Source organism: Spea bombifrons, chromosome 2 (assembly GCF_027358695.1).
Source record: "Spea bombifrons isolate aSpeBom1 chromosome 2, aSpeBom1.2.pri, whole genome shotgun sequence".
NCBI classification, from domain to species: domain Eukaryota; kingdom Metazoa; phylum Chordata; class Amphibia; order Anura; family Pelobatidae; genus Spea; species Spea bombifrons.
Genome location: NC_071088.1, coordinates 94,692,887 through 94,715,817, shown reverse-complemented (window position 1 = coordinate 94,715,817; position 22,931 = coordinate 94,692,887). Strand labels below are relative to the sequence as shown.

The 22,931-nt window shown below is 38.0% G+C and overlaps 2 protein-coding genes across 2 annotated transcripts in view; one reads left to right on the top strand and one right to left on the bottom strand.

The window, feature by feature from the left end:
- The window catches only part of COL4A1 (collagen type IV alpha 1 chain), a 72,048-nt gene extending 70,835 nt beyond the window's left edge, over positions 1–1,213 (bottom strand). The window contains exon 1 of the mRNA XM_053455264.1: positions 1,014–1,213. Within this exon, the coding sequence (XP_053311239.1) occupies positions 1,014–1,079 (66 nt within the window). The 5' untranslated portion in view covers positions 1,080–1,213. The remainder of the gene's footprint in view (positions 1–1,013) is intronic.
- Positions 1,214–1,341: 128 nt separating this feature from the next.
- Positions 1,342–22,931, top strand: part of COL4A2 (collagen type IV alpha 2 chain) — a 77,902-nt gene continuing 56,312 nt past the window's right edge. The window contains exons 1-4 of the mRNA XM_053455263.1: positions 1,342–1,491; positions 2,309–2,423; positions 5,054–5,105; positions 19,735–19,815. Coding sequence (XP_053311238.1) covers positions 2,338–2,423; positions 5,054–5,105; positions 19,735–19,815 — 219 coding nt within the window. The 5' untranslated portion in view covers positions 1,342–1,491; positions 2,309–2,337. The remainder of the gene's footprint in view (positions 1,492–2,308; positions 2,424–5,053; positions 5,106–19,734; positions 19,816–22,931) is intronic.

Here is a 22,931-nt window from a genome sequence, read left to right as displayed (position 1 = left end):
GTGTGGCTACTGGTTCAACTGTATGCAGCTTCTGTGCTCTCATTCCTGTAGAGCCCTGGAATTAAACACACTCCCCTATCACACACTGCACATGCGGGTATATGCAGGAACTAGAACATGGCTGTGGCTGCATTGGCTGCAACTTTTAAGTCGTTTGTTGCAATTTGCCTACAGTTGTCATTGTAAAGGCAAGTGTGTGTTCTAGACAGTCCAATATCAATGGCATGACCTTGGCTACACAGTGGATACATCTGGGTTATATGATGTCACACTCACCACTATTTAGTTTATAAGAACACTGACTATAAACAGAGTTAACAAAGTTGTAATTTAAATTGCTTTAACTAAATCCTGTTATGCTGTGGTACTGAAAGGGTGCACAAGGCATTATCACGTGACATCCCCCCCAAAAAAAAGAACATTTTTAGGTACTAATGCAAATCTGTGTGTTTGAGAGGCAGTGACATTACAACAGATTTATAAATAATGTAAAGCTGCACTAAGTTATGTGTCAGACATATTTGAGGAGTAATATTTAAGATATTGTATAGGTGTAAGATGTAGATCTAATGGTCATTGAGACATGTGGTGTTAGATCTGGTATTGCCTGAGGAGTGACGCTTTGATGTCTATGAACTGAAGTTAGGATCTGTGCTCAGTATGTAAGGATAGATACTGATGTGAGTGTTGTGGTCAGAGTGCGATGTGATTCTTGGGTGATATGGTCGTTGAATGCCAATTGTTATGTCTACCAGTGGGCACTGACTGTGGCGATGGTAGCATATGGTCCTGGGAGGCACAGTCAGCCCAAGAAGTGGCACTGGAGCCCATGGATACTATGAATGAAGTCATAATGTTAAGTCACACTCAGTGAGTCACACCTGAGTGTTAAGGTTCTATGTACGGTACCTAGTATGGTATCACAAGTGGTCCTCATGAAGGTCTATGTGTATGCCTAGGGTGGCTCTGGGTGGTCACTGTATGTATCATACTAGAAAGGTCTTCACACTTACCGCGGATTGGGTGCTGCTGATGAGCCCCAGCAGGATGACAAGTGTGGCCACCAGTCTCCAGGTCATGGTCCAACGCCTGGCACAAGCCCACAGTCACAAAGACACACCGGGGCACCTCACCGGGGGCAGCTTCCCTTCCTCCTCCTAATACTGTGCATGCAGGAGAGAGATGAAGCACCAGTACTCCAGACTTTCCTCTTGTCTAGTGGAGGCTCAACAAGAAATGCGCTTTGAAGAAAGGAGCTCACACCCCACCCACCGAGATCCCCCACCCTCCAGATAGGGACCATCAATGAGACTGCATCACCCACCATCCTGTTTGCAGCTGAAGTGCACACGGGCAGCAGCACCCATTCTCAGGTTGAAGACATTTACCGAGGAGTTGGGAAGCGCTGCAGTCCCACTCCCCCTATCTCCCGGCTGGGGCTTGGGCACGGCGATGAGCTCACTGGCGGAGCACTGACTCCCAACTCTGCTGGTAAGTGAGATGATCTGACTTCGGATTAACGGGAGACACTCAGACATAAGTAAGATTGCCACAAAATGACTCGAAGTCAAGGGTTCTCTAGCACTCAGTAATTGTCTCTTTCTCGATCAGCTATCGCTGCTTCTCTCTGATGAGTCTCTTTACTTAAGGGGCTTGTGTTGGCCAAAGGGCTATCTGTGGATATGCATTGAAGAAGACGCTATGTGACAGCTGATCAGTCTCTGTGATCAGCGAAGTAGTAGTCCGTGTGTCTTCACTCACTTCTGAAGTCCCAGCAGCAATAAGCATGTATCCAGACCCAAGCAAATACAAGCACCGATTGCGTGCAGAAAGGCTACATTGAACGCGGGCTATGGAAACATTTGAACACTTTATATTAACTATTTCATTTCTAACGGAATCCCAGCTCTAGATATAAATGATAATTGCCAATGTATTTAATACCCTAATGCATTAATGCAGTCTGCTGTAAAGTTGATTTCTGTATGTTGCTGATCTAATGTAAGTATTTGCCCATATTAACCCCAAAACTATGTTTACAATGTCTAGTCTGTATATTATGGCAAGTGGGAAAAAAATGATTTATTCTTATTTTTATTCTACATTGTAAGGAATGTCACCCATAAACCCCATGTTTTCCAGTGTAGCCAATGTAGCCAGTGTGATATTAACTTTATAATGCTGGTCTTCTTCTTAACCCTTTAAACGCTGAAGTGCCAGGTGTTTGTTTTCTGAATCCTCAAAAGCAATATACAGTGTCATCATTCCTTAAGTTTGTAGAATTGCTGATTGCTTCTTGTTTTTCTAGATCGTTACTAGTGACAAATCAAGTGTAAGATGGGGAAACCACTGCACAACCAGAGGCAGCCCATAAGGGAGAGAACACTGAACCATTCCATGCACAGGCAGCAGAACATTCCATGGTGAGTGGTGGGATGCTGAGGGAGGGGCAGCTAGAAAGGGAAGGGGAAAGTTGCCCTTTCTGGTTGCACTGATTGGAAATGTACCATTTCTAGGTTTCTTTTTCTTCTTTTATTTCAGCCACATTGCCAAAAAGCTTTGTTGATCTTGTACATTCAACCTATGTGCAAGGTGTTTTTGGAGAGTGTAGTGGAACTGACACCTGAAACAAATATATGCTAATAAAAAGGAAATAAGAAAAACATTTTGAAATCATGTTTTTCAACTTAACTTGGTTAGATAAACAGTATATGATCATTAATATACCTTAAACTGGTCAAAGATACGAATGTATTTGTAGAAATGTATTTGTAGAATGGCATCTTTGATGAAATAATATAATCCAGTACTAAATGGAGAATTCCTATAAAGATTTTAGTCGGATTTCAAGGGTTCCATAATGCTAACTGGACAGCAAAGTTCTAATCAACAGCTACACTATTATATCAAAATACGGCCCAGTGCCTATATTGTGCGCGCATGTACAGAAAACCCAGAGCTCTCAGCTGGCAATAAATGCAATAAGTGCTCCTCACTGACAGCCTGCTCTTATTTGATGGAAAAGATAATATGCTGTGCAAACTCAGCTTGCTTCCCTGCTCCCTGCAGAGTGCAGAGCTATTACATCTTATAGATATAAAATGTGGCATTGATCTTATGTACTGTATATTTGAATATTGAAATGTTATCGTTTTTTAATCTGAATGTTTTCAGATAATCTTTGTTACATAAACTGAGTAGAACTGATCAGGCCAACAAAATTGGGGTAACTAAAATAGAGCTACCTGTCAACTCAACCACATTAAGTCACCTTGACTGCCAGGAAACAGCAAGATGTCATGAAAAGCACACTTATCTGTTCTTTGACAGTCAACTTCAGACTAGTTGGAAGTGTACAAATGAGTTGAAAAAGTACTTCAGCTTGACAACATCAACTCTAACAGACACGATTACCAGCTTGAACACTGGATATATCATTTTCTGGTCAGGTTGGCTTAGTGGAGTGGTTATAAATTAAGTAAGTTAAGTTATCTCTGTAACTTGAGTGTTAGTGAACAGACCCTAGTTTGCAGTTTTGGCAACAATGAACCAGTACAGAAAAAAATTATATTTAAGGCTAGGTAGGTGCAGCATTGGTTGAAAGTGGGTGACGTTGTATATGGGCAAAGTTATAGTTAGGTCAAACCACTTGAGCTGGCATAGACTCAAACCAGGCTTGAGACCAACTCTTGTCTCATACTATCTTATCAGCGGGCAAAAAGTGAGTATAAGTAAGAGCAGAGCCAGCTAAAATCCCTTCAAAAAAGGTGCTTGTGTCGATATCCAGTGTGGTGAAGGCTTGCCAGTGACCCACCTCATCTGTTGCCCAATAATGTCTCCTCCCACATCTTGGGCAGACTAGATGGGCGACGTCCTCTGTTTATATTTTGGTAGAGCACGTTTATTAATGTTAATGCAACTAGTATATAAGAGACAAAAAGGAGTAACCATCATAACATGTATTTTGTAATTGATTCCTTATTTTGGTCTGCCTTTTCTTTGCCTGCATCCATTCACCCATAATAGCTTGGGAAATATTACCACCTTTTAATATCACCCATTGGCGGAACAGCAATATAAAAAGAAGTCAAATCCAGTCATAAGGACACAAGTGTAATTGTTTTGCCATTGGTTAATTGTTCACGTTTTTTTGTGTGCCAGAAATACAAATGATATATTAAAAAGTTGCATTACATAAAAATCCCCCAAACTAAAGCTTTGAAGGTGCTGCTCCACTTAGATTAAAAACAATTGCACTTATTGTATGGTAAGCAGATATAATGTATCTTATCAGTCATGCCATTTTATCATCTGAAGATTTTACAATGTTAAACCAACACAAGAGATTTTTCAGTGTCTGTCTCACAACCTGTCAAATGTTTCCTTGTGTGTCAGAAGACAATTGTGTGTTTCCAGCAAAACCCATATGTACCATCTAGCCTGCCCATGTTCCTGATGTATAGACTTGGACCTTAATCAGTCCTTGGTCCTGTTTTGGACTCAGGATAGCTTTATGTCTATCACATGTTCAAATTCCCCCACTGTATTAGCCTCTTCTGATGGGACGCTATTCCCTTTATCTTCCATTTATTTTATCTTTACTTATAAAGTAAATAATTATTTCTGGTAAGGGTTTGGACATTTACCAGTTCTAGGAATGTTGTTTCTAATTAGAATAAACTCATTTAAGCAGTGATCGCACTTAGAAACGCAGTTATAACGATGTAAGTTGAAAAAGGAGTGGTTGTATTATCTAACTTGTGCAACTTGTGCTAATAGTTAAACATGGCTAATCTTATTTTATAGTTCTGTTCAAAAGCAAATACATTTGGGGATACTATAGAGACATATAAAGATGATTTGTATAACATAATATAATGTAAGCCAGACGATGCCCTCATATAACTCCAGTTTAAAACAGATGTAAATGTGAATTGTTTTAAGTCACACCAAACCTCTTTTCATAAAAAGGTGAAATGAAGGCAATTCGTTGAAAAGGTAATATTTTGGAAATGCCACCTAAAGAACTTTATTCATTTTTCTTTTTGTTTAGGTTCCTGGTGGTTTTTGCATTGGTAGCACTGCTTGCTAATCTAGTCCATGCTGTAAGTATATATATTTATTTGTATGGAAATACTTGACACTAAGCAACTCTTGGTTTCCGTGACTGACTGTGAATTGGTCACTGATTTCAACGTTTAATGCTACAGAAAACTACAATGTTTTTTTACTTAACTTGGGTCAATAAGATGGGCCCCCTACAGCAAGTTGGAAATGTTTTATCTTGGGTCTTTTTCAGGCCCAATGCGGCCACAAATTGTTTCCCAACTTTACAGTTTCACGAATACTGGATATGATGGCACTATGTCAATAAATATTAACAATAATTATTCAATGCTCTTCTTATTGATTATCTTTAATCCAAATGTAATTCTAATAATGACAGAGAAATGAATTGTATTGATTCTTGTATGTTGTCTAAAAAATTAGAAAAACAACCATCTTATGTTAGCACACAACAATCCCGGGATCTTATTTTCTTTTGCATTCTTTCTCCAAAACAAGAAAACCAGATTGTCTGTGACTGGAGACTATTCGTGTTCAGGTTTCACCATGCAACGTGACTCATAGCAGGCCAGAAATCCCTTAGGAAATCATTAATTCCCAAATGCAAAAAACTGAATTTGGAACTCATTTTGCATTCCGTGCCAAAAAAAGATTTATTGAAAAAAAAATTTATTAAGTTTTTTATTAAAAAAAACGTTTTATTAAACATCTCTGATGATTTCCATATAATTGCAATAATAAGGGTTATGTGGTCCAGTGCTCAAAGTGAGCATTTCATTTGGTGAATATACAATCAAAATCCAATTGTTACGCACCTACCATATGTCCTTTCATATAAAACAAAAATGTGATTGGTTACGTCCTTTTAGTGTGTTACCAAAGATTAAAATGATCTAAAGGACAGATGAGTTACTTAGGTGGGAACAATAACATTTTTGTCCTTGAAAATATCAAAATGTCACCCAGAGGCAAGACGCATTGAAAACTTTTTCATGAGCGACTGCTCGGCGCCCCTCTCCTCCTCTCCCAGTCGCCTGGCTGAGGTGTATCCCGTGTACCTGCCATGGTGTGGCCCTTAGTTACAACATTTCCTATTCAATCATATCTTTCCGGAAAATAACTAATTGTAGGACAACTGTCTGCATCATATGCAACATTTTTTTTTTTTTTTTTTTTCCATTTATAGTTCACTTGTTTATTTTCCACTTGGGTTCTTTGTCCCACCAAGACTCACGCAAATGTCTACTGGCTCAGACTTGTACACCCATTGAGAATGCAAGGTTGTGTGCTGCTAGATTACATTCTACAAATGACTGGCTTCAAAATGGACTAGAGAGGCTGAGTTGGCACGTCAGGGACAGTGACGGGACAAGCCTAGGTGATGTGCTCTCCAGGGCACCGGAACGCTTAGAGATCTTTAATTACAAAATAAACTGTCATGTAAAAATAATGGTGGGGTGCTACGCCCAAACTGACACCTAAGATAGTTTGCCAACACAAACATGGATAAAGAAGCTCTGTGTGAGCAATTATGTAGCCATTTTCCACGACTGAATTATCTCTGTGAGAATAACTGGTGTCTACCTTGTAATACTTGTGAGGGGGTTAACCCTGATTCTGAAGACCCCAGTCATGCCCAACCTGGGGAAACAGTTGTGAGACACTGGATAAATATATAACACTTATAATTATATTTTATTTATAATGCCAACAATTTACTCAACACATCTTACAATAAATATATGAATATGACAAAACTAGAACTGATAGACTAAGACAAACCAATGCGTCAAATAAACAGGGCCCTACTTGCAATATATCTAGAGGATAGGTACTTGCTTCTTGTTAAAACACAGCATTGTATCAAAAGACATGGTTGCCTAGCTTGTTTTAGTCTTCCTTAAAAATTCCACCCTTCAGAGCAATGGTCTGTTGCGGGGGAACTATTTCCTTGTAAATGATGAACTACACCGATTTATTTTAAGGCTATCCCTGGTTTGTTTCATATACTTCAACAGAACCAGTCTAATAAAAGCATGCTTTGGAAGCTTGGATTAATGTATTGTAAATGATTAACGCCCTCACGTGCATTTTAACATGAACCTGTAGGAAATGCACAAATAAGGCAATATATGACATGGGCACCTTTGCAAATAATGTAGTTAAAACAAAATACCAGTACTGCGTAAAGGATTCCTCCCCAAATATAGAGATCAGATTTGTAGAATTCATACAAATAAAAATTCTAATTCAATGCATTTCCATTCTAAACTCCAAAGGGTGCTGTGGTGGGGGGGTTGTGGGGTCAGTGAGGTCTTTTTAATGTCTAACTGTATTAGCTGGGAAAGGTTTCTGCTGGGAAAGCTTTTATGGTGAACTTAAGGAAGTTAAATAGTTATGGGCTGTCAGCCAAGCTGCTCTGGCACAGTTTGCTACCCCATCCTGAGCCAGTGATATTTTTTAGAATGTTATCATTTTCTAACATATTATATTAGGTTATAATGAAACCTTGGAATTAAGAACACTAGGGCTGACCTGCTCCAAATGTTTAGGCTGCTGATGTAGCCAGGAGGCCGGTCCAGACTATTTTTGTACCATCATTACCAGTACACCCCTTGTAAGTTGTTTTCCTAGGCAGCATCTGCAATCATGTTAAGTCAGTTTGGGATGATGCCCAGTGTGCCCACCAAGTCTTGTTGACATACACTGTTTTGTTATGGTGCCCTTCTGTCCAGTGCACTGCCATTCACACAGTGTACTGTTCTCTGATGCGTTTCATGTAGATTTTATGAGGATCGTCCTTTAAACAACACAACAGACTGTTTTCAAGACCACATATATATATACGTGTATTAATTTAAAATCCTGACTTTAAAATCCTGACGGTCATTGTTGTTGGCTGTTGAATTTTTTTTCAAGAGAACAGTGGGATAAACTTGCTTAGGCCTATGTCAGCGCCCTTACACTAACCGTGGCAGCTTACAAGGGCAAGAAGGACCCCACATAAGATATCCACCCTCTACTCAATTTCTTTTTACACATAGAGAACTATCAGCACTAAAATATTTTCATTTTGCCAGTACTGCTGATGATGATTTTGACCTTGAGTTTAGCACAGCAGTCTCAGCAACACTCACTAAAATAACTGCAACATTTATTGATGGCATAGAAAAATCAGACTTGCTGAGTGGTGGTCTTTAAGGCACCTGCATTAGTAGCCCAGGGTGATAAGCTGATAGCTGTTTGAAAATGGCTTGAAAGTACTAAAATGATTACTGAAGCTAAGATACTGTATGCTGTATATATTTATATACAGCATACAATATTTATTAAATATTTATTTGTAATATATGCATGCACAAACTCAAACTAGTATTTTTTTTAAATGTTAACTGATGGTATGGAACCTACAACAATGCTTGTAATTTTTTTAAACAGAGAAATGGTAACATGATGCTTAATGTGTTATATTGTTGTTATACTGCCCATATTGTGCACATTTTGATGGTTTTATTTAAATTGTAACACTATGTTCCAGAGAACAGACATAAATCAGAAAAAAACATGCCATTATTCCACATACAGCAAAGAACTTGCTTTAAGGAAACAAAAAATGTAAAAAAAAGCACCAGCCAGAATAGACAATGATGGGCAGCCAGCCCAAGATACAGAGCAGGTCAGCCAGAGGGGAAGAAAAACCGAGAACTACATGGAGTAGGACTGGGAGACTCTTCTTGTTGTGACGTGAGTGAGACAGTACTAGTGGTGGCTTGTTGTGGTTTGGTGCTCACAGACACGATCAGTGATGAGACTTGGATATTGGTAATAATGTAATATCCTAACTTAAGATCTCTATCCATTTGTCCAGCTGTCCTCTGGCTATAGTTCATCTTACCATGCTGCGTGTCAGGAAAGAATGGAGAATGGGTTATGTGTGCATCTCAATATTTTTTATTTTTTTTTGTAATTTTATCAATTTCCATGCTTCAAAATCAAAGTACATCAAAACACAGGCCCAACAAAGTATCAAAGCATGTGACATTTGAGAAAATAGGTCATATATAGCTATATCTATATATAAATATATATATATATATATATAAAATCCAAAAAGAGAAGTCCCCCTCCCTCCCAATGCAGTATCCATTCCTCGCTGATGGTTTTGCCCAGCTCGGGTTACTTTAGCATATTCCACATGTTTATTATTACCTTGTTGTCCCTTTTTTACGTACAAAATGTCAAGTAATGTTCACATACTTTCAGTAGCAGGAACCCCTGGCAATGGCGTTCATTTATGTTTTACTTTTACCCTGTTGAGTTAAAGTAGGTCACATACCAGTGAGTTTGGAAATGAGGCAGGTTACACAAGGTAATCTACTTTCTTTAGGAATCATGTTGCTCAATTCTTCTCAAGATAAGAAACGCCTTGGAGAATGAAGAGAATATAATTTATGTCCATTCATAAAAAGCCCTGAGATTTTTTTTATAAATCAAACAGAATTTTAGCATCATTTAAGTGGAAGGAGGTTTCAGCAGATCCAAATAAAACTTTGTGACCATTTTTCCTAATCACTCCATAAATAAGATGAAAAGACAAACGGAACACCGCTGTGCTAGATCAGAATATGTAATTTCACATGCAATAAATTTGGTCATTGTGCTGAACTATTTACAGATATGTTCTATAAGGGTGTTTTCTAAGAGGATCTGTCTGCTGCTTTTGGTGTTGCCCATAGTAACGTTGGACTAGCTATCCTCTATAGTTATAACAATTGTCCCCTTGTGGCTTATATCTATACAAGTGCTCCTTCACAGTTGCTGTCTCTGGCAAAGCATCTGCACCCTTTACATTTTCTGTTGGATTCTGCCAAGGGTCGGTTACTGTCCCTCTGTTGCTGTCTTTTTACATCTCATATGAACCTCCTGTCCTTCTCTGATCTCTCCCCATCTTTCAAGTACTTACTGGTTACAACTTCCTTGCAATTCCACAATTCTGCTTTAAACTCAGTCTCTCCAAAACAAACTAATAATCATCCATCCGTCTACTTCCACCTTCAATCCATTTTGTCACTACTGTCTCAGTTCTACATAAAAACCTTCTCATTATGTATAGCTTGGAGAAAAGAAAAGAGACGGGACATGTGATAAAACATTTAAATGCTTAACAAGGGGATTTGACAAAGAACAGGAGGGATATTTATTTCAAGAGAAATGTCAGAACAAGATGTCACAATCTAAAACTACAGGTCCAGAGCTTTAGATGTATGTAAGGACTTTTTACTTTACCAACAAGCATGACCAACAATTGATTAAGGTCTTAAATTTTTACATAAGGAAAAATGGGCAGACTAGATGGGTCAAATGATTGTTATCTGGCATCAAATCTTGTTTCTACACTTCTATAATCTCACCACATGCCCTTACATGATGTTCCCCATTCAGATGTCCCAAGAGCACTTGCTTACCAACTTATTGTTTGTCTTCTTAGCTACTGTAACGCGGGTTTGTCTGGAATTTGTTTAACTCAACTCTCTCCTCACACATCACTTCTTATCTGCTGTTCCACATTATGAAGCCCTCTCTGAACTTCTCATTGCCTCAAGAGTGAAATTTTAAATCTTGGTCCTCACATATAAAGCCCATCATGATTCTGCTTCTTTGTTCATTTATGGGCTTATCAGAGCATATTCTCCCATGCAGCTTGATGTTCTTCTCCTCCCTTATACCAGTCTTCCTTTTCACACTTATGTGTGATGCACAAATGGAACATTAAATGAAACCAGGGTAAAAATAAACCACAAATCATATCAGTAAGCCAGGCCTTCTGTAGAAGGAATGGAACATATTGGTCTTCTGTAGAAGGAATGGAACATATTGAAGCTTGCTATGGCTGCTGAGTAATTTTAAATGTTGCATATGATGCAGACAGTTGTCCTACAATTAGTTATTTTCCGGAAAGATATGATTGAATAGGAAATGTTGTAACTAAGGGCCACACCATGGCAGGTGCACGGGATACACCTCAGCCAGGCGACTGGGAGAGGAGGAGAGGGGCGCCGAGCAGTCGCTCATGAAAAAGTTTTCAGCTACCGCTCGGTGCCCCTCTGCCTCCTCTGCTCCCTGCCGTCACGTGCACAGGCGCTACCCTGATTGTGGTGGCCAGCCCTTCATGCTAACAGCCAGAATATGACGTCATATCCCAACGGTCAGAAAAAAAGCAGCGCACACCCCAGGACTTCAGCAGGGTAAGTTAACTACAAAGGGGGAGAGGGTAGATAGTGAGAAGGGAGAGTGATGGGGTAGATAGTGAGAAACAAGGGAGAGAGGGTAGATAGTAAGAAAGGTGCTGGGCAAGTCCTCAGAGTGCGACCTGGGTGCAGGGGCAAGTCCTTTGAGTGCAATGTTGGTGCTGGGGCTGTTTTTTTATTCTAACTTTGTTAGCTTAAGTGGAAGAGGGAACATGGTGTAGCATTACTTTTAGTAGTCAAAAACATAATAATTAGAAGACAATGCTACCCGGAGCCTACCCTTGTGGGAATGCAGTCAGGTTGCGTTCCTGTGGAAAACACTCTAATTTAAAGGGGAAATGGATGGGAAGTGGGGGACCCCACTCCCGTGACCTGAACGATTCGGGTGTCAACATGCTTCTCCTGGAGTTCTCTGGGTAAAACCCAGAGAGTTCCCAGGTATAAAAATGTGTCAAGCCTGATGTTCATCATTTTTGCAGTGTAATCATGCTTTAATTCACTTCTAATTAGTTTGTACATGCAGGATTTTTGCTTTTAAATCATTTTTAAACATTTTAAAACATTTTAGGGAATTATTTTGCAGTTTTGTGTGTGATAGTTCTACATTTCTTTAAAACTTCATTTCCAGATGCAGTTCCTCCAGAGGTTAGTTTTAGGTCATTTTGTTTTGTTCTGCTTGCTTTTGAATGAATTCCTTTATTTGTATTAAATACAATTAGCACAGTTTATTTGTACAGGCTTCAATTCAACCTTAGCAAATGGCTAGTCCTCAGCTTCCATCTGTAACCGACTTTTTTACATTATACTATCTGTTTAGTATTTTAACAATTACCTTACATTTATTTTTATAGCACCAGCGGGTTCCGTAGCGCTGTAAGAGCAAAGTTAGTAAAAATAAATCACACACAACAATAACCTAGTACAAATGGAGGAGATGGCCCTGCTCATGAGAGCTTACAATCTAGTTGTTGGTTGGGGGGGTAAAACAGTAGGAAAGGACTGATTGGATGGGGATGGGTTGGTTGAGTCAGGATCTGTAAAGGTTATTGGTTGTTCAGATGGATTGGGATGCTGGCCGAGAGCATTAGGACAAAGGGTTGTACACTTCTTGAAAATTGTGGGTTTTTAGAGTGCTTATAAAATAGGTTTGAAGGTCCAGTGAAGGGGTACAGCACATGTGAAATCCTGAACACGGGAGTGGGAAATGTTGATGATGGTAGAAGAGAGACGCAAGTCATGAGAGAAATGAAGGAATGAAGAGGGCGGTTAGGGGTGTATTTTCATAGGAAGGTAGAAATATAAGGGTGTGCAGAGTTGTTAAGGGCTCTGTAGGTCAGGGTCAGAAGTTTAAATTTGATTCTGAAGGCTATGGGAAGCCAGTGGAGCAATTGGCATGGTGGAGCAGCAGATGAGGAACAGTGACAGAGAAAGATTGATAGCTGCAGTGTTGAGGACCGGTGAAAGGCAGGAGAGGGGGAGACCGGTTAGTAGAGAGTTGCAATACTCCAGGTGGATATCACAAGGGAATAGATTAGTATTTTGGTTGTTTCTTTTGTGAGGAATGGGCAAATTCAGGATAATGTTTTTCAGGTAAAGGCAGCAGGATTTGGTGAGGGACTGGATGTGAGGGATGAATTTCAGGGTCACATAATTTTACATAACAATTATATTTAATTTATGAAATCAAGGTTGGTTTCCTTTAGACTAAATAGATAGAAATGCTAAATTATCTCCATGTACTAAACTGTAGAACAATCTGATACTATTTAGGTGAAATGTGGTTTTAAAACATCAGGAGTTCTTTCTAGAGGAGGGCTTATTCCACTTTTGTAGATAAAAGGGAAGTATTTCATGGGAAAATAGGGAAATGTTTGTAGTATGAGAATGATGAGATTCTGAAAAGAATAACAACATATACAGTATAAAGATAAGACACAGAATGCCTAACCCTGATGACCCTGACCTGATATAAAGTATTGATAAGCACTGCGTAAATTGTTGGCGCAATATAATTAAAAGATAATAATAATATTGATATTGGGACATTCTGTTCATAAACTTCACTTAGATCACTGTTTACCCCCAAATTGTGTAAATCCCTTTAAGGCAATTGAGTAGAAAACATTTTACTCTCTTTACAGTTTTCAGGTGTCTAAATAACCAAAATGTATGTATTTCAAGTGTGTTCACTAAGTGCACTAACCTGGCTAGCGTTGAGATACATAGTATCGTAACTTGTCCAGTTCACCATTCATAGATTGTTATTTTACTGTTGCGGGTTCATATTGTTACCTAAAACATTTCTTATGGTTCACAGATTCCCTTAAAAAAACAAAAAGCATTGATATCAAGAGACGCCTTTCCTTCCCTTCGAAAATAGTATCACTTATATTGCTGGCAGTCAAGAAGACATTGCTAGTTATTTATACCTCTGAGACTCCAGATAACAGATAAGGGTTTCAGCTTCAACCAGATACATCATATTATCAAACAAGTCTGTCTGAACTATGCTTTTATAATGGAAATCTATATGTTGCGACAAAGGTTTTCCTTATGTTCCTTGTGGGCCCATAGCAAGAAGTCTGGGTCATATTTCTAAGGCTTCCTGTTGCCACCCAAATAAAGCAAAAGGAATCAACTCTGGGGCTGTTAGGTAATCAACCTCAAAGGCCCCTGTTCATTTGCTTATTTTAATATCTGAGACTTAATTTGAGACTACCCCTTTTAATGTTTATATGTTTACTGCGTGTTCCCAAGGGCCATTAAGTTATAATGTGCAGTGATACAATCTGCTGCTTGCAAAGGTTTCACTTCTAGCACAAGCAAGGCAAAGAGAACTGTTATATTTTTGCCAATCCTTGTCTGTTAAATTTTAATTAACAATAAGTCATCAAAAATAGGTTAAGAAATATGTTCTTTATCGGGCTTACAATAAACTACATTACAATGGAAGATAAAACCATCGAAAAAAAACAAAACACACACATAAGCAGAAATAAAACCTTATAACACTAATTCAGCAATCGTGCTTAAGGAAATTTAAATTGGTGAGCAACATCCAGGTGTAGTTAGAACTAGAATAAAATGTCATTAAAGATAATATTCAGATTTATTTGCCAACTTTATATTTTAGAACTAACAAACCTAACTGTTAATACAGTTGGGTGCCTATACCCTTCACAGAAATATTACTTTATTCATGTCAATGCTGTCTTGTGACTGAAAAGCAGGGACTGACAAGTTGTTGCCTTGGATTTTTTTGGGGGGTGATTTAACACTCAGTGGAAAGAAAAAAATTATGTATCTGCTATGGTGGAACAGCACCTTTAACTCGTATACGGCAATGAATATACCCAATATAAAGCGCAATATGAAACAAAGAAAATAAGACACTTTGTTTTACCATTTTGCTATGAATTGGAGCATGGTGTTCTACAAGAATAGTCTTATTTTGCCACTATAGTGAAATAAAACATGATACTTTGGTTTTAGTACAAAAATACAATGTAAAAAGGGTTAAATGATGAGACAGCATATGTTGCTATATAGAAGTAGGTTACAAGTTACACTTCATTTTGTAACAAAATGGCTGAGGTGATATAATGCATAGTTAAATTACTGGGGGTTACTGCCCTATTACTGACCCAGGGCACCCTAGCCCACCATCCCTTACCTACCACTGTATGTCTTTGTGTCATATCCTGTGATCTCCCCACCAGGATCTCCCCAGCCAACCCATTGAGAGTGAAGGCACAGTAGGTAGGCCAGAGACCCCTGGGATACACATGAGGCTACCCTAAAAAATAAGTACTGAAAAAAATCCTCTCGCGTAATAATTACACTCTAGACACCTGCCTATTGTTTTGGGGACACTTCCTTTTTAAATTGGCAAGACAAATCAAATGAATCAAAGTCCCACCGGTTCTTGTAGTTAATATTATGCAGTTTCAGGACACAGTTTAACGTGATATATGATGCACCAGGTAAACCTGCCAGTCTTGTTATACAAAAAGTATAATTTATAATCTTTCACCAAATAAATTGCGCTCGTATCAGCAAACAGAAATGAAGATCAGTTCATTTGTTCTCTCTTGCCATGAATGATCCTTTTGTCCATGGCTGAAGAATCCTATTTGACCAGACAGTTAATTTTAGCTTCAGACAAAGATTGGGCTGAAATCCCTTCATAGTGCATGCCATCATTGCTTGTTTCAAAATACACTTTGAGATAGCTCTGTTGTGTCTCTGAAAAGTAAACCCTATTAATACAGATGACAACCCATATAAACTTAGAACATGGACTCCAGATCTGCTAAAGATTAGAAGGACAATTCACATTCAGAAGTACCACCACCATAAAGTGGTGAGCCTAATCTCTCCTCTGGTATTTGTATACCTGTCCATACCATTGATGGAGAAACAAAGGGGCTATCTCTTCCCTGCTCCCTCTAGGGCCTCTCTTGCCAACATTGAACCCATGTGGTTATGATGTCATGCATTTATAATCCATACATGTGTTATATTATTGACATTTGCCTTTCCCAAACTTCGTTTGGCCATGTCCCTGTGTACACTATTTTCAGTAGTAAAATATAATCTCTAAAGCTAGGTGTTTTTACATGGTTCAACATACGCATATCACTTTTCTTTGGATGTTCCTAAGCATTTCTCAGGTTGGAAATATCAGAATATGGTAATCTAGGCAGATGGGGCTATTTATTTTTAGCATAGATTAGTGTAATTCCGCAGAGGAAGATTTACACTGAATGGAAAAGTGGATGTTTATTTAGCCCGAGGATCTATTTCCTTAGTGAGGTCGGTTTTAATTATACAAGATACTCTTGCATTGTGGTAGGATTTTACTTCCTGAAGTAGTTTGAAGGGGAATTCCTGTCGTTCACATGATAATTGTGGAAAAGGCCCCCATGTATACTACAGGATGATGGATGGGTCACATTCCTGTAGATGTCTTGGTTGGGAAGGTTACAGTATGAGGCTCATTCAATGTAGAAGACTACCAAGGGACATACTGTATGCGTTTAAATGGATAGCATTACGTACATGCAAGGTTTTCCTACACAAACATTTTGAAACACTCCCAAATGAATAAGAAACATATTGCCTGGCTATATCTTACCAGATAAAAATATTTTAAAGTGGGTTATAAGGAATTTATATGGAAATCGGTCTTAAAAACATCATCGCTATGTCCCTCTCTTTGTTGTTTCTTTTTTCCTTTTTTCATGTTGTTATTGATGGGCTCTTCCTTCCTACTCTAAACCATTTTTAATTCTCTTTACGAAGCAAAAATGATATAAAATATAACTGTATAGTGGGTACATTGGCCAAAGCAAGTAGTGTATCACAAAACAATTTGTACTTCTGTAACCAAAAATTGAGGAGTGCCCTGTGGAAATGAGTTTACAATCTATAAATACAGATTATATTGGATCGAAAGAAAGAAAACAGATTATATTGGATCGAAAGAAAGTTAAATTTATATCACAGACATGTTGACAGCATGCCGCTTGGTTTCTCCTCTAGCACAGTGCAGCATGCAGGTGGAACTGTACCCCATGCAAACATAGGGAGAGCTGTCTTTTTATTTAAGGGACACGATCTATGGTAACCCAGGCTGTGTCCATACCAAAATATAATTTATAACAATTAATTTCTGTTTACATTTTTTGTTTTTCATTTCCAAAAAACTTCATGAGCAACTGCAATTAGTTTTCGCAGTGTTTTATTTTATTTGTATTATATTGGTGATTAAAAGGATCATAAACATTTTTTGTTTGGACATTTGTTTATGGGAACCGGTTGCTACTTTTCTTTGTAAAGAAAAATATTGCTCCCAAAAGGATTCATTTATTTGCAGTACACTTTTTCATTGTGCAGGTGTTTGGTGAAATTGTTTATAACAAGCTGCTTACCATGGAACCTTCTCATAATAAACAATGCAGGATAGCTTAATGAAATGGATGTGAAAGATGTGTCAGGAGACATGGTTTGGATTAAATGAAGGGAAGTTAAATATTTATATGTTTATGTTTCTGCCAGTAGTTGTTTGTGTAATGATAACGTCTTGGTTGATTGTTAAACTATACTCAAGTATCATCCTCCAGATTTTTCTCCAACCAAAATCAACTCTGCAATTAAAAGTACATTGTTCAATGTTGCATTGTTTAAAAAAACGTAATGCCATATTGGACTACTCATTTATTAATAATTAAAAGAATTGGAATTATTTACTGCTAGAGCTTTTTGGAGATTTGGGTCTTCCATGATATCTATGTACTGTACTTCATCAACTTATTTTTATTTATTTATTAAAGATTAACAAGGATTGCCAAAGATTATGATCCCATTAATATAATCAATTCTCAAAAATGTGGGAGTTATCGTTTTAGTAATCCCACCTATCTCGCAGGAAGAGCAGGTTTGTTTTAGGGGATGTAGTTAGAGACATGGCTCTGTGTGTTGAGGCTTTACCAAGACCTTTTTATATTGCTTGTTGTACACCTTCATAGTAATTGATGTAACTAAGTAAGGTATTTAGAAGAGTCATAGTGTACTTTCCTTATGCAATGTATTTATAAGCATATTGCTTGCTGTTCCTATACAAGGTATTATAACCTTTAGGGTTGTATGACATTTGTACCAATTAAACATTCTGAGCTCCTAGAAAAACACCTTTTTCCAGTTCCACCCTCCACAGTTTCATGCCAATTTTCATTAATTTTGCATGGCTCACCCGGAGAAGATTGCATTGGAATTCTACAACACATTTCCTAAGACTTATGTGCATTGTCTTAGCAGAATGCACCAAAGCCGTTAGCTCTAGAGATTGTTTGCTGTGTGTAAGTTTTCTATAAAGCTATTAACATAAATATGTGGAGGTGGGTAGCAGCAATTTGAAATCTGTGAGTCAACCGCAGCTCCTTAACACAGCATAACCATACCTGAAACACTCCAGGTTTCACTTGGAGACTTCAGTTGATATGCTCCTTCCCTGGATCTTTGGGTCACCCTGCGTTTTCTCCAGGTTATGGGAGTGATGTTAAGTCATGACCATTCAGATCATATTCCATACCCCTCTCATGGATTTCTAATCTTTTTGGGTTTAGCCCCGCCCTTTAGGCAACTAACCCTGCCCCTCATGGGGCTAAACCTGCCCATTTGCATGACTGACCCCCAACCCACAATAGAGGCCCTAGGAGTCAAAGCTGATTAACAGACCTCCAGGGCAATGTTCCATCTCCAGGTTGGGTGGGTCGTGACTGGCTCCACCCAGGTTCTGCGTATTGTCTCCATTCATGGCTACTGCAAGTCAACTCAGCACCCACATGAGTGGTCATGTCTCCCCAACTCAGCCCTGGCCTTCCCTCCTCCCAGTGCTGGAAATGTCCCAGGTATCATCTTTTGATCTAAGGATACGTTTTTCTTTTTTTAAAATATGTAAAAGGTTGCAAAAGAATGCAATTAAAGCTTTTTTTAACATAGATTCAATTCATAGTGTTCCAAGTAGAAAAACAATAGGCTCTTTTTTTAAGCGCTGGATATTATACTTTCAGGCTATGTATTTTTTCTTTCTTCCATTCAATTAAAATCTATGGTATTTACAGACTTGGCCAGATGTGCTGCAGGAAATATATGTGGGCGAGTATTCGGCTTAAGTAAAAAAAATATGCTCAACATTTGTTGCCGTACATTTTATTATATTATCGTGAGTCAGAGGTCGTTTTTAATATGTAGGATTTTTTGGAGGGTAATTCGATTTTTAAAAAAAAGTAGCAATTGCTACTTGAGGCGGTCACCGACTATTAATTATTATTAGTATTATTATTAACTTTTACTTATATAGCAACACACAGCTTCTTCTAGTACATTTAAATGATCTGACATAAACAGACTGAGACAAACCAATACATTAGGTAAAGACAAATTCTACATTTGTCAGACTACTGTTTAAAGCCATGCTTACTGATACTTACAGAGCATTTAGTAACTTTAAAATATAAATAGGGCAAAAATGTAAAGAGCTTTCACCAATATATATATATATATATATATATATATATATATATATAAAATTATTTACATTTTACGAGTGGCATGGCTAGATTTCCATCTGATTCTTACAGCGGGAAACATGGGTAAACTAGGTGGGCCAAATGGTTCTCATCTGCAGTGGTATTCTATGTTTCTATGTTTTTGGTGGTCTCTCTAGTAACAATACATTGACAGATAAATGAAAGCTACAGAGAGCCATATAATATTACAAATTATCTGACCTACCCCTGCATATATAATCCAGCTGTACAGTATGTCCAACATTGGACAATTTTCAGCAGTAAAACAGCTTTGTAAGCTAAACCTTTCCATCAATGTGTATTCATGTGTATATCTTTAATTCTAGGGTGGCAAGTCATACACCGGTCCCTGCGGAGGAAGAGACTGTAGTCAAGGATGTCAGTGCTTCCCTGAGAAAGGAAGTCGGGTAAGTAACGTATCAGCATCTGGATTTTTAGGTTTTAGACTAATTTTAGTCTTTTTTATTGTTATTTTACAAACCAAAATTCTTTAAAGATGAACAGATTCTGTTGAAATGTAATGGCAATTATCACCAAACAGATGTGATATGGCCAGTCAAAAAAGCATCTTTATAGTCTTTAAAGACTGTAAGATGGGCAATTTTGTAGCTTGTATGACAGAAGCAATGTTAAAGTGTGCACTGTTTTGATATTATTCACTAGTTTATCTGATGGTATAGAGTCTTATAACTATACTGGTATCTAGTGGAATAGTTAAAGGTACAACCCAGCCTTCACATGCATATGGCCTTGCGATTTTATTCATCCTAATACATAGAGGAATTCATCCTTTGTGAGTCCTTTGTGTACATTTTGGATGATTTCCACCACCCCCCCCAGGTTTTTTTTTGCTTTGCAGGTTATGAAATAGTCCAAATGCATCTTCTGCTCGGCAGCACTCATGAGCAAAGTACTCACCTTCAGCCAAACCCAGAGCCAGCTTGTGCATAGAAACGGACTGGCCATGGCCAAGTGGCCCTGGCACTTCAAGGCTAGCAGCTGATCGTTGGCATCAGTGCAGACGACAGCTGGATATGTGCCAAGGGCTTGGTGGCTAGTAGTGCATTACCCTGGGTCAGGCCTAGAGCAGTGCTCAACCAGTATAAATATACTACTGATTAGGTAAAAGGAATTGCAACTATTTTGCACTACAACATCCATAAAATTCAGACATTCAAATGCTACTCTATTTCTTTCCACTGGTATTGGTTTAGAACCCCTGCCTCAAACCCTCTAAACTGAAAGGTGGCATATAATTTGTCTTAATACAGAAATAATAGTGGTATTAAAATACTGGCAACCAATGATTTCAAATTAAAAGTTCACAACTACTATTGTGTTTGTATGTGTTAATGTATATTTATCCATTATCTGTGTGTTAACCACCTCATTGAAATGGTGCTTGATAAATAAAAGGTAATAATAATAATAAGGAACCTCATGTACTCCCAAGAAGAAATAGCATACAGAGAAACTTCTAAGTAAATATAGATGTTCTTGTGCAGCCTCCTCTTAGTAGGTGGTGACATCCTGCAGAAAGGAGAAGCCAACATCTGGACAGCATCTACCACCAACTGAAGAGTTGTGTAATATACAAGCCTCTATTCTGTCAGCAACTTAAAAGAATCTGAAGTCATTTTATAGGAGTTACAGTATCCAAGCCAAGAAATGCCCCTCCCGAGTAGCTGTAAGACTGTTTGAACATATACTTGTGACTCTAGCCTATTAGGAAGTTCCTGAAATTGGACTGTAAGTTTTTGGCAGGAAAATGGTTTGCCTTATCGAGATAACAAAATTTCAAAGAATGTAGAAGCAGTTTTGTGACATATGAAAGCTTTAAACAAACATCACGTGTAAAACTTTGATGTCAAATGATGTCCCACTTAGTTAGCTAAGAGCAAGCTGACGAGCACAGAGGACATGGAAATCTCTGAGCAACAATTAGCTTCAAAACAGTTTGAAGTGTTTATTTTCAGTTCAAAAGTCTTCTCCAAAAAAGGTTACTTAAGGCAAACGCTTACATTTAACATTTACTGGACTGTTAAATGGATTTTTTTCACTTTCCTTGGACTAAATGTGAATGTTTTGCACGGTAATTCAGAAATGATAAGTTGCCCAAACATCCTTATCAGGTCTTCAACTGCACCTGTTAAGAAAAGAGGAAGAAAGACAGATGAATAGATGTCAAAGCCAACTTACATTTATTCAGTGTACATGGTTATTTTTATTTTTTTCTGAAATAGTATAATGCAGGAATTATCACAAACAGATGTATTCATGCACCTGCATAGTGCTGTCCTTGGTGGACAAAACTATTTCAACATTGTTGAGAAGTAAACACAGCATTCAAAAGAATTAGTTCTCATGGATCTCATTCACTACACACAAGAAACTCTGATGAGTAATAGCTGGAACAAGTCTTGAAAAGCAGATCACATCTTGCTATAACTCTGTGTATGAGATGTAAGGTTCATACAAACAACTTGTAATTGTGCATGAATGTGAATTTTTTTAACTCCTTAAGGACAATGGGCGGTCCCTAAACCCATTGAAAACGATGCATTTTGAGCCCGTACATGTATGGGCTTTGTCATTAAGGGGTTAAGAAGCTTATTTGTAGGATCTTTTCTACAACATGTTAGAAGTAAACATATTAACATTATGTTACCCTCCATTTTCATATATGATATTTTATATTTCATAGCCAAGTTTTTTTTTTAATCCCTTTTTTGAGTGGTCCAACTTTTCGTAAACACAAACATTTTTTTATTAGGAGTCAACCTCTTTACAATTCAATCCACTTTCTGCCAGTAAATGTGTTAATGTATTGTTAGTGAAAATGAATTAAAATACAAGTGAAAGATGTTTTTGATGTAGCGTGAGTATACTCAGGCTCTCAAGGTTTTTAAGGGGCCCGATCCCTAACACAATTGATAATCAATCCTAACAGTTGTAGGTCTCTATCTTCTTAATGTGTCCCTTAGACCAGTGGCGGCAGTAAAGAGCAACTTTATATGCTATCCTTATGAGTCCACTCACCCATGTGTGCGCTGTGGGCATCTCTATGGACTTAGTAGAAATAAATAGAGAGATCATTATCGCTTACATCAACACAAAGGACATGTGATCCCAATGCTCAAACTCAGAACTGTGCCATACCGCCATTTGTGTGCAAACAGCTGTTTATCTTCTAACTATAGGTCAATCAGAAGACAGATTGAGTTGATTTCCATGGTCATTGCTTTATCTTTTGCCCTATTTATGCCAGTTATAATGATGGACCATTACCTCTCCTGAATGGGCAGTAAAAGAAGTATATCTTAGTTGCAAATCGTTTTAATGATTGAAATAAATAGGAAGTCTTCAAAATATTTAAATCCCTAGAACACAAAAGCTAAATATTCTCCTCTTCATTTCTCGTCCACTCATAAGTCTCTTTCCCATCTTGCAAAATACTGTTGCTGAACTACCAAGCCCTGGAAATGAGACAGAATTCAGACAAATTAGATGCAGATTTGTTTTG